Source organism: Tachyglossus aculeatus, chromosome 5, assembly GCF_015852505.1.
Source record: "Tachyglossus aculeatus isolate mTacAcu1 chromosome 5, mTacAcu1.pri, whole genome shotgun sequence".
Lineage (NCBI taxonomy): Eukaryota > Metazoa > Chordata > Mammalia > Monotremata > Tachyglossidae > Tachyglossus > Tachyglossus aculeatus.
Window position 1 is genome coordinate 32,594,922 of NC_052070.1, and position 12,777 is coordinate 32,607,698.

The 12,777-nt window shown below is 43.6% G+C and overlaps 1 protein-coding gene across 2 annotated transcripts in view; it reads left to right on the forward strand.

Annotated features, from left to right (window-relative positions):
• ENOSF1 (enolase superfamily member 1) overlaps positions 1-12,777 on the forward strand; it is a 55,891-nt gene that overhangs the window by 16,057 nt on the left and 27,057 nt on the right. The window contains exons 3-7 of one of the 2 annotated variants that reach the window (XM_038746386.1): positions 4,956-5,071; positions 6,913-6,999; positions 9,721-9,747; positions 12,037-12,109; positions 12,231-12,269. In XM_038746386.1, the coding sequence (XP_038602314.1) occupies positions 4,956-5,071; positions 6,913-6,999; positions 9,721-9,747; positions 12,037-12,109; positions 12,231-12,269 (342 nt within the window). The remainder of the gene's footprint in view (positions 1-4,955; positions 5,072-6,912; positions 7,000-9,720; positions 9,748-12,036; positions 12,110-12,230; positions 12,270-12,777) is intronic. The other variant, XM_038746387.1, reaches the window with a different exon arrangement.

Consider the following 12,777-nt stretch of genomic DNA (forward strand, 5'->3'; position numbering starts at 1 on the left):
TGTAAAATGGGAATTAAGACTGTGAGCCCCATGTGGGACAGGGACTGTGGATTATCGTGTATCTGACCCTGTGCTTAGCCGGGTTTGGGAGTCAGAGGTCGTGGGTTCTAATCCTGGTTCTGCCACTTGTCAGCCGTGTGACTTTGGGCAAGTCACTTAACTTCTCTGTGCCTCAGTTATCTCATCTGTAAAATGGGGATTAATACTGTGAGCCCCACCTGGGACAACCTGTTAACCTTGTTAACTCCCAGGGCTTAGAACAGTGCATGTCACACAGTAAGTGCTTAACAAATACTATCATTATTATTATTATCATTATTACAGCGTGTGACACAGAGGAAGTGCTTAATAAATAGCATTTAAAAAATCCTTGTAAAAAAAGTAGTGAGGCATGAGTCTTCAGTCACAGGAAATCGGGCTGGTGTCTGTCAGGAGGTACAGGGAGTCATGTATGGGGAAGTAATTCATTCATTCAGTCGTATTTATTGAGTGCTTACTGTGTGCAGAGTACTGTACTAAGTAATTCTCACAGCAGACCTACCTTATCTGCTGAAATTCAACCTGACATTTTCCAGCCACCACAAGCTCAATTGTAATGAAAAAGTACCAGACACCAGGGTCTCTCTCTGTTAGTGTGACCTGGTGGAAAGAGCACAGGGCGGGGAGTTAAAAGACCTGAGTTCCAGTCCCTGCTCTACCACTCGCTTGCTGCGAGATCTTGGGCCAGTCACTTAACTCCTGTGTGCCTCAGTTTCTTCAGCTATAAAAATAGGGTTAGAGAAGCAGCGTGGCTCAGTGGAAGTCAGAGGTCATGGGTTTGAATCCCAACTCCACCACAAGTCTGCTGTGTGACCTTGGGCAAGTCGCTTAACTTCTCTGAGCCTCAGTTACCTCATCTGTAAAAATGGGGATTAAGACTGTGAGCCCCACGTGGGACAACTTGATCATATTGTATCCCCCCCAGTGCTTAAAACAGTGCTTTGCACATAGTAAGTGCTTAACAAATGCCATTATTATTATTATTATTATTAAGATGTCCTCCCTTTGGACTGTGAGCTCCACGTGGGCAAGGACTGTATCAGATCTAATAATGATAGTATTTGTTAAGCGCTTACTATGTGCCAAGCACTGTTCTAAGCACCGGGATAGATACAAGGTTATCAGGTTGTCCCACGTGGGGCTCACGGCCTTAATCCTCATTTTACAGATGAGGTAACTGTGGCACAGAGAAGTTAAGTGACTTGCCCAAAGTCACACAGCTGACAAGCTGGTGCTCTTTTCCACTAAGCCATGCTGCTTCTTGTTCTCATCTAAACTAATCTAAGATCTAATTATCTTATATCTCCCCCAGTGCTTATTATCGAGTTTTAAACAGAGTAAGTGCTTCTCTAGGCCTCAGTTCCCTCATCTGTAAAATGAGGATTGAGACTGCAAGCGCTGTGTGGGGCAGGGACTATGTCCCTATATATCTATCCCAGTGCTTAGAAAGGGTACCAGGCACATAGTAAGCTCTTAATAAATGTCATATATTATTATTAGCTAATACCATAGTTGTTATTCTTAGCATGATAAAAAGTGCTGATGCCATTAAGAAGCAAGCAGAATCTGAACTGCCTCTATCTTGGCTTCCATCGCATACCCTACCTTTCCCATTTTAAGACTCTGGTTCCAGAAAGGTGAGTTGATTTGTTATTTTTTGCCGTCGACTCTGACCCATAGTGAGGCCACAGACACATCTCTCCCAGAACCTCCCACCTCCATCTGCAATCGTTCTGGTAGTGGATCCATAGAGTTTGCTTATATTCAAATTTTTTTTAAAGTTCCATACTACTATTTGCAGGTAAATATATCAGCTCTCTTATGTGTAATCTGGATGTATCAGTTCCATTAACCACATTTTCCATAGTGTAAAGCCTAAATATAAACAGTATTAAAGAGGAAGACAACACTATATTCATCCTGCCTCATTTTCAGAATCATTAGGCCCGTTCCTGAGAAACCTAATCACTCTGAGCAAACCAGTTGTCAGGAAAGTGCTTAGTACAGTGCTCCGCACACAGTAAGCACTCAATGAGAAGCAGTGTGGCTCAGTGGATAGAGCACGGGCTTGGGAGTCAGAGGTCATGGGTTCAAATTCCGGCTCCGCCACTTGTCAGCTGTGTGACTTTGGGCGAGTCACTTAACTTCTCTGTGCCTCTGTTCCCTCATCTGTAAAATGGGGACTAAGACTGAGCCCCACGTGGAAAACTTGATCACCTTGTATCCTCCCCAGTGCTTAGAACAGTGCTTTGCACATAGTAAGCGCTTTATAAATGCCATTATTACTATTATTAATAATAATAATAAATACAATTGATTGAATGAAAGCACTAAGATTCATTCATTCATTCAATCATATTGAGCGCCTACTGTGTGCAGAGCGCTGTACTAAGCGCTTGGGAAGTACAAGTCGGCAACATATAGAGACGGTCCCTACCCAACAACGGGCTCACAGTCTAGAAGGGGGAGACAGACAACAAAACGAAACATGTAGACAGGTGTCAAAATCATCAGAACAAATAGGGCTCAGTTCAGTTCTCATCTTCGGTTTAAGACAATCACTTTCACGATGAAACTACGATAGCATCTCAGTCGATGACTCATAGTATCGATTCAGATCCACATCACCAAAGTTTTATGTGGCTGGTAATGTAACTTACAGTAAGACCCTGCAAATTCCCCTTTCCGCAAACAATGCCACAGTGTTTTTTTGGAGTTTTGAGGTCATGTAAATCTCTATAGCCGGGACCCAAGAGGAATCGACTAAGTAGTGCCTTATCATCTAAAAGCAAAGCCCGCACCTTTTTTTTTCTTCTGAGTTTATAGCTGAATCAGAATTATCATTACTCCCTCTGAAAACAAAATTATGAAGAGAACATGTGAAGTCTGGTTTCAAGGACTCTTGTCTGCAACAGTTATTGCTGTTGCTTAAGAACCTTTTCACAGAAAAAGGCACTTTTTTAATGTTCAGAAAGTCTTCCTTTTTATGGCTTTGTTTTTATAATGTACCTTCTGCTATGGATTTTTCCTTTCCCTGCATTGGCTCCTAATACACCATTCGTTTGGCGAGGTTAAGACAGGTTTCTCTCTGAGATGAGGAGCAGTGTAGAAGTGATTTTTTTCTCTTTATTCTGGTCGTACTCTACCCTCTTCCCTCAGCCTCCTTGATTTGTTATTTTTGTAATGATCTGGAAAATATGTTTTCCACATGGCCTACTGGATAGAGCGTGGGCCTTGGAGTCAGCGGGATATGGGTTCTAATCCCGGTTCCTCCACTTGTCTGCAGTGTGACCTTGGGCAAGTCACTTAACTTCTCTGTGCCTCTGTTACCTCATCTGTAAAATGGGGATTAAGACTGTGAGCCCCATGTTTGACAGCGACTGTGTCCAACCTGACTGACTTGTGTCTACCCTAGTGCTTAGTACAATGCTTGGCACAGAAAGCGCTTAACAAATACCGTTTACAAGAACAACTTATTTTTCCCAAATCCCTCTTTGAAAAAATTGTTTGGTTGTCAATAACTGCCCCGTTATAAAAGGGAAAGAAATTTGAGAACCTCATAGCCTTCATGTTATTTTCTCTAATCACTTTCCCTCTCAGACTCCTCCAAGACAGACTATACGCTGGATCGGTTTGGATTTTTTCAGAGTATTTGTAAAGCACTAACTATATGTCAAGCACTGTTCTAAGTGGTACGGTAGATACAAGTTAATCAGGCTACATACAGTCCCTGTCCCACGTGAGGCTCACAGTTTAAGTAGCAGGGAGAACAGATATTGAATCCCCATTTTGCGGTTGAGAAAACTGAGGCACAGAGAAATCAAACGATTTATCCAAGGCCACACAGCAGGCAAGTGGTGGAGCTGGAATTAGAACCCAGTTCCTCTGGCTCCCCAAGGCAGTACTTCATAATAATAATGATGATGGTATTTGTTAAGCGCTTATTATATGCCACTCGCTGTTCTAAGTGGCCACACTGCTTCCGGTTAGAAAAGGAGCAGTGTGGCAAAGTGGAAATAGAACGGGCCTGAGACTCAGGATCTGGGTTTTAATTCCAGCTTTGCCATTTGCCTGCGGTGTGACTTTGGGCCAATCACTTAACTCCTTTGCCTCAGATTCTTTATTTGTAAAATTTGAAAATTTGCAAACCTGTTCGCCCTCCTACTTAGACTGTGAGCCCATTTGGGACAGGGATTTGTACTTGCGCTTGGATTTGTACCCTTTATTCGCCCCACCCTCTGCTCTGTAGCACTTACATACATATCTAGGGAGAGTAGCCGAACTGAATGATGTGTAAGCCTTGATATTCTTTTTTCTTATTTGTCCCTCACGAGCCCCAGTGTGTCACCTGCTCTCATGTTTTGATGCTATTGATGCCTGTCTACTTCTTTTGTTTTGTTGTCTGTCTCCTGCGAGCCCATTGTTTTAGGGGTTGTCTCTATCTGTTGCCAAATTGTACTTTCCAAGCGCTTAGCACAGTGCTCTGCACACAGTAAGCGCTCAATAAATACGATTGAATGAATGAATGTGTAATTTATTTGTACTAATGTCTGTCTCCCCCTCTAGTCTGTAAGCTTGCTGTGGACAGGGAACGTATCTACCAGCTTTGTGTTATATTGTACTGTCCCAAGTGCTTAGTATAGTTCTCTGCATACAGTAAGTGTTCAGTAAGTATGATTAAGTGTCTGATTTTCTTAAATCTTCTGCAGTGTTTACAACAGTGCTTGACAAATAAAAATTGCTTAATATAATAATAATAATCCTAGGGATGATAGGATTAATTTCCTGACTTCCATTAAAAAAAATCACAAAACTCTGATTCACTTAAATTTATAGATCCAGTGTTATCTTTCTCTTAACGTATTACTACTGGACCAAGAAAGTAACAGGAATTAAATCTGTGCTGTGTCTTACAGTTGTCTGTGCTATAAATGCATTAGCCCATCATGTGCTTAATAAGGATCTGGCGGAAATTGTGAGCAACTTCAGAGGATTCTACAGGCAGCTCACCAGTGATGGGCAGCTCAGATGGGTAAGAGCCTGTGAAATTAAAGTGGGATTAGCAAATAAAATCTGATTTATTATGAATGGTAACAGTAGGTAACTACTATAAAAATGCTGTGCTTCAATGTGAAGATTTATTCTGAAAATCATATATCACATTATGTGGATTTATTAGTAATTTATCAATCAATCAGCTGTATATAGAATTCAGATCTTTGATATATGACTACTGCGTTAGGAGCCACTAAATGATCCTTGTTCTGGTATGACCCCGGTTCCTTCATTTGGCTTTCTTAGTCTTTGTGGCCAGGAACCATGGCTTGTGCTTCTATTGTTCTTCCCAGCTGCTTAGTACAGTGCACTTGATAAATAACATTACTACTACTACTATCACTGTCTTAATAATAATAATGGTATTTGTTAAGCACTAAGCCCTGTGGGGGGGGATACAAGGTAATCAGATTGTCCCACGTGGGACTCACAGTCTCAATCCCCATTTTACAGATGAAGTAACTGAGGCACAGAGAAGTTAAGTGACTTGCCCAGAGTCACCCAGCTGATAAGTGGCAGAGCTGGGATTAGAACCCATGACCTCTGACTCCCAAGCCTCGGCTCTTTCCACCGAGCTATGCTGCTTCTCTAAGGAACCGATGACCTCTGACTCCCAAGGCCAGGCTCTTTCCACTGAGCCACGCTGCTTCTCTAAGGAATCTTCTCTTAGGAATCCCCCATGGACTTCCAGCAAAGTATAAACTTCTCTGCTGGAATTGGTATGAGGCAACAGTTGGTTAGCATTCCAATGTTTGTCCAACCATTCCTCATCAAGCAGAAATTCCTTTCCATAAGCTTTCAATCAGCTCTTCCCCGTACCTACCTGATTCATTCATTGAGTCATATTTATTGAGTGCTTACTGTGCAGAGCACTGTACTAAGCGCTTGGGATCTCTTACTACAACCCAACCACACACTTCCTTCCTCTAACTCCAACCTATTGCTAATTTGTCTCACCATGGATCCAAATCCTCCCCCTGGCCTGGAACTCCCTCCTCCTCCATCTCCAACAGACCACCTTTCTTCCCACCTTCAAAGCCCTACTAAAGACCTCCTCACTCTACCTCATTCTCGCCTGTCCCGCCGTCGACCCCCAGCCCACGTCCTCCCCCTGGCCTGGAATGCCCTCCCTCCGCACATCCGCCAATCTAGCTCTCTTCCTCCCTTCCAAGCCCTACTGAGAGCTCACCTCCTCCAGGAGGCCTTCCCAGACTGAGCCCCCTTTTTCCTCTCCTCCTTCCCATCCCCCTTGCCCTACCTCCTTCCCCTCCCCACAGCACCTGTATATATGTTTGTACAGATTTATTACTCTATTTTACTTGTGCATATTTACTATTCTATTTATTTTGTTAATGATGTGTATCTAGCTTTATTTCTATTTATTCTGATGACTTGACACCTGTCCACATGTTTTGTTGTCTGTCTCCCCCTTCTAGACTGTGAGCCCGTTGTTGGGTAGGGACCGTCTCTATATGTTGCTGATTTGTACTTCCCAATTGCTTAGTACAGTGCTTTGCACACAGTAAGTGCTCAATAAATATGATTGAATGAATGAATTAAGACACACCTCCTCCGAGAAACATTCTCTGACTGTGATACCTATTCAGTTGGGTCTGTATTTCTTAAACGCTTTGGTTTAAGTGTTTTGATTATTCTGTGGTTTATTTGAATATCTATCTCCCCCTCTAAATTGTAAACGCCTTGCGACTGTGCGCTTAGGAAGCTCTTTGTACTTAGTACAGTGCTCTGCACACAGTAAGCATTCAATAAATACTGTCAATTGATGAATGATTGGAAGTGTGTTTTGTCTCCCAACAGATTGGTCCGGAAAAAGGGGTTGTGCACTTGGCGACAGCGGCCATCCTGAATGCTGTGTGGGACCTGTGGGCTAAACAGGAGGGAAAGGTAATTCATTCATTCATTCATTCAGTTATATGTATTGAGCCCTTACTGTGTGCAAAACACTGTACTAAGCGTTTGGGAGAGTACAATATAACAACAAACAGACACATTCCTGCCCACAATGAGCTCATTAGTGGGACACAGACATTAATACAAATAAATAAATAGATAAATAAATTATAGATATATACATATGTGCTGTGAAGATGTGAGGGAGGATGAATGGAGGAGCAAGTCGGGATGACATAGAAGGGAGTGGGAGAAAAAGAGTGGAGGGCTTAGTCAGGGAAGGCTTCTTGGAGGAGTTGTGCCTTCAATAAGGTTTGGAAGTCCAGAAGAGCAATTACTGTCTGATAGGAGGGAGGGCATTCCAAGCCAGAGGTAGGATGAGGGTGAGAGGTCGGCGGCGAGGTAGACAAGATAGAAGTAAAGTGACACAGAGCTCCCTACCTGGACAGGAACTGTTTGGTTTGGCTGAGTTACTGGCTTTTCAGCGCCAGCCTTTGTAAATGATTGTAACCTGGATTGTTTCTTTTCTGTGTTTTGGTGAGAGGTTTGGGGAGCAGGAGGAGAGTTGGGAGTGGAGGCAAGACTATGGGAAATAGAAAATTCAGGAATAACAACAGGCTCCTCCTCCCCCTCCCATCCCCTTACTGTGGGGGTTCCCCAAGGTTCAGTGCTTGGTCCCCTTCTGTTCTCGATCTACACGCACTCCTTTGGTGACCTCCTTCGCTCCCACGGCTTCAACTATCATCTCTACGCTGATGACACCCAGATCTACATCTCTGCCCCTGCTCTCTCCCCCTCCCTCCAGGCTCGCATCTCCTCCTGTCTTCAGGATATCTCCATCTGTTTGTCTGCCCGCCACCTAAAGCTCAACATGTCCAAGACTGAATTCCTTGTCTTCCCTCCCAAACCCTGCCCTCTCCCTGACTTTCCCATCTCTGTTGACGGCACTACCATCCTTCCCGTCTCACAAGCCCGCAACCTTGGTGTCATCCTCTACTCCGCTCTCTCATTCACCCCTCACATCCAAGCCATCATCAAAACCTGCCGGTCTCAGCTCCGCAACATTGCCAAGATCCGCCCTTTCCTCTCCATCCAAACCGCTACCCTGCTCGTTCAAGCTCTCATCCTATCCCGTCTGGACTACTGCATCAGCCTTCTCTCTGATCTCCCATCCTCGTGTCTCTCCCCACTTCAATCCATACTTCATGCTGCTGCCCGGATTGTCTTTGTCCAGAAACGCTCTGGGCATGTTACTTCCCTCCTCAAAAATCTCCGGTGGCTACCAAACAATCTGCGCATCAGGCAGAAACTCCTCCCCCTGGGCTTCAAGGCTGTCCATCACCTCGCCCCCTCCTACCTCACCTCCCTTCTCTCCTTCTACAGCCCACCCCGCACCCTCTGCTCCTCTGCCGCTAATCTCCTCACCGTACCTCGTTCTCGCCTGTCCCGCCGTCGACCCCCGGCCCACGTCATCCCCTGGGCCTGGAATGCCCTCCCTCTGCCCATCCACGAAGCTAGCTCTCTTCCTCCCTTCAAGGCCCTACTGAGAGCTCACCTCCTCCAGGAGGCCTTCCCAGACTGAGCCCCTTCCTTCCTCTCCCCCTCATCCCCCTCTCCATCCCCCCATCTTACCTCCCTCCCTTCCCCACAGCACCTGTATATATGTATATATGTTTGTACATATTTATTACTCTATTTATTTATTTTACCTGTACATATCTATTCTATTTATTTTATTTTGTTAGTATGTTTCATTCTGTTCTCTGTCTCCCCCTTTTAGACTGTGAGCCCACTGTTGGGTAGGGATTGTCTCTATATGTTGCCAACTTGTACTTCCCAAGCGCTTAGTACAGTGCTCTGCACACAGTAAGCACTTAATAAATACGATTGATTGATTGATTAATATCAGAATTCCACTGGTTGTGGAGCACTGGGTAAAGTGCACGGGGCTTTTGGGGAAAACCTATCCCCTTTCCTTGAGGAGTGTGCAGTCTAAAAGCAATTCCCCAATCACAGATGATGTTAGCAATGTGTGACATGTTCTTCCCAAAATATTCGTGGTTCAGAGGGACCTGGGCCTAGATAGATTGTGAGGGAAAGGGTGGAAATTTGTGAGGCAACTTCAGCAGCTCCTGAGACCTCCTCCTACTCCGGATACCCCAGCCTAGTTCCGTGGCCCAGGGATCCACTGTCTCAGCCTCCTGGAGGACAAACCCTCTGCCTCTGAACTTGTGCAGGACTTGAAGCCTGTGTGTTAGCGGAGCCTGCTATGGGTGTGATGAAAGCTCCGCCTGCGATTGCCATTCTTAGGTGACTTTCTGACTTTAAGTCCACCCTTTCCTCACTCTCTTGCCCTGAGAGATTGACGTACCCCTTGAGGAAAAGAGGCCCTGAACAGGAAGTTCTCTTAGGATCAACAAACCTCCTTCTCCTTGAATACACCAGTAGGACGAGGTGAAACTGAAACCTAAATCTGAAACTGAAATCTTCACTTATAGGCATCGATGTGACGCTTCTAAGAGGTCCCTCAGTGAATCTGGCCCCTGGACCTACCCTAGCATGGCCAATTTAGGGGCTTGCTCTCTGTGAGAACAGAAGAAGAAATATGGAAAAAGAGGGATGGCATTTGGCAGACCCCATCAGTTGTTGCCTGTCAGAGTAGTTATCTTGGACAGAATGACTCATGTTACTCAAATCTTTCCCTTTTTATTACAGCCACTCTGGAAGCTACTTGTGGACATGGTAAGAAAATTCTTCCAATTTATTCATACTTGCATTGGTATAATATAATCTGTAGAGTAACTAGATTCTGCCATTTTTGCCCACATGCGGAAGCAAGAAGTCTGTGAACCATTGTTATCGTTTTACAGTCCTCCTGTAAATTTAATCTCTGTGCCTGTGGACACTTGGATTCCAAGAGAAAATGACGCCGGGGAAGGACTAATGTGGCAGTAGTAGAGAGAAACTCTAGTAAGAGAATGAAAGGTCCGTGGGAAATTTCCAGTAATATCCACCCCTGGGCTGAATCATCATCAGTGGTATTTATTGAGCGTTAACTCTGTGCAGAGCACTCGTGAGAGTACAATACAACAGAGGAGGCAGAAACGTTCCATGCCCACAAAGAGCTTACGTTCTTCGCCAGCTGTCTGCACTGCAGTGACTGTCCAAAAGCCATTTGGGTTGTCATTCTGGCTAGGACATCATCGTGACCCAAGTGGGCAAGTAGGATGTCACTGCCCCTAAGGGGCTGGGTTAGGGGATGGGAAAAGAAATATTAAAAACTACTGCCCTCTTGCAATTTTCAAGCTCACTGTAGTAATGCTGCTAATGCTAGTGGTAAACACTTTGATACTCACCTCAGGCCCACAGCACCCGTATACTCCACTATTTGCCCTATTGTAATTTATTTTAGTTCTTATCTTCCCACTTAGATCATACTATCCTTTCTTTTTTAAAAAAAATGGCATTAAGTGCAAATGTGTCAAACTCTGTTCTAAGCACTGTGTTAACACACAAGTGAATTAGGTTGGACACAGTCCCTATCTGTCATGGGGCTCATATAGTCTAAGTAGGAGAGAGAACAGCAGAACAAGCGCTTAGTACAGTGCTCTGTGCACAGTAAGCGCTCAATGAATACAATTGAATGAATGAACTGAGGCAAAGAGAAGGTAAGTGACTGGCCCAAGGTCACAAAGCAAGCATTTGGCAGAACTGTTTGTCGTATTGTACTTTCCAAGCACTTAGTACAGTTCTCTGCAAACAGTAAGCGCTCAGTAAATACGATTGAATGAATGATGGAGGTCCTCTTTTAAAAATTTTTTTTTATTTTTTAATGGCATTTATTAAGCGCTTACTATGTGCAAAGCACTGTTCTAAGCGCTGGGGAGGTTATAAGGTGATCAGGTTGTCCCACATGGGGCTCACAGTCTTAATCCCCATTTTACAGATGAGGTAACAGAGGCACAGAGAAGTTAACTGACTTGCCCAGAGTCACACAGCTGTAAGGATCCCTCTTACTCCCAGGCCCCTGCTCTTTCCACTAGGCTATACTGCTTCTAAGTAAAATGGACAGACTTGGGCTTTAAACAATTAGAAAAAGAACCAGAAGTAAATCGGAGGCCTCACAGATGGATTTTCCCCTCACCTTTGTGCTTTTACCAAATCTTGCTTTATACTGAATGTTTTTACCCGATTGATCAATCAGTGGCATATATTGAACACTCACTGTGTTCAGAGTACTGTACTAAGCACTTTGGAGAATACAGTATAACAGAGTTGGTAGACAAGCTCCCTGCTCACACTGTGCTTACAGTCTAGAGGACTTTAAGGACAGTGTTCAGTAAGTGCTCAATAAATACCATTGATTGATTGACTGATTGATAATGCTAATCACCTGCTTGCTGAGAATAACGGATATGGCCAAGGGAAAGATGAGAGTCTTTTAAAAACCAATCGCTGCAGTGGCTCTTGGAATCTGCAAAAAAACAGCGTCTCCACCCTCACGGTTTCCTCTAGACTGTAAGCTATATATAAAAATATCTATCTATCTATAATGAAATATATATTTATATATATATAATTATATATATACACAATAAGATTAGATACACTCTAGCTAGATATAGCTATCTACATATACAGATAGATATAGATATAATCCATCTATCTATACGTATATAGTGTATATCTGTATATCTATATATCTGTATAGATAAACACTATATACATATAGATGGATTATATCTATATCTGTCTGTATATATAGATAGCTATATCTAGTTAGTGACTATCCAATCTTATTGTATATATATATATAATTATATATATATGAATATATAGCTATATATATCTATTCCATCATTTGGCAGGGAGCAAGTACTTAATGAATACCACTGTTAATTGTGCTTTCCTTATTAGCATGAGGTCCAGGCTTTGGTGGTGGTTGTGAAACTGGCAGTTGCACTTCATTGGGTATTTCATGTACTCTCGCCTCTCCTTCCAAATAAATCCTAAATAATTCCATGTTTCCAGGACCCCAAGCAACTGTTGTCCTGCATAGATTTCAGGTATATCACAGATGCCTTGACTGAAGAAGAAGCCTATGGTGAGTCATCCTTAAACGGTGATCATATTGGCAGAAAGATTTTTGTTTGCACAGGGGTGGGAGCAGATTTGACTTGCTCTGAGTTCTTAAATATAATCAACTAGCCCTCTTTTGTTTACAGAAATACTACAAAAGGGCCTTGTGGGGAAAAAGGAAAGAGGTACGTTTAAAGCCTTTTCAATTTCTGAAAGTTCAGTGGGGAAACTATTCTGCTGAGTTAATGGAAATCACTTCGAACTCCGTGTCATCCGTCATCCTCAATGACTTGAATCTGTCTTGGATGACAGATGGTACTCAAGCAGATGTGTTAGACTGTGTCGTAAGTGGGTCAAAAAAGGAGGGACACGTTGCAAATTCAAATTTCTCTCCTCACCGACCCAATTTTTTTTTCTTGTCTCTCTCCCTCCCCGACCAAAGTCCAGAAGCTGATCTTAAGACCGGAGGAGGGTGAAGGATGAGAAAGAGCGTTGGGCTTTGCTTCCTCTGTAATACTGATTCCAGAGAGTGGAATTGGGGAGCTCTGCTTGGTGGTGGTAGAGGAACCCAGGTTGCCTGCTGGTTGCCTGCTGTATCACCTAGAATAAGTCACTTGAATTTTCACTGCTTCAGTTTCCTCAGCTCTAAAATGTTGATTAAATACCTGCTCTCCCTCCCCCTTAACCTGTGAC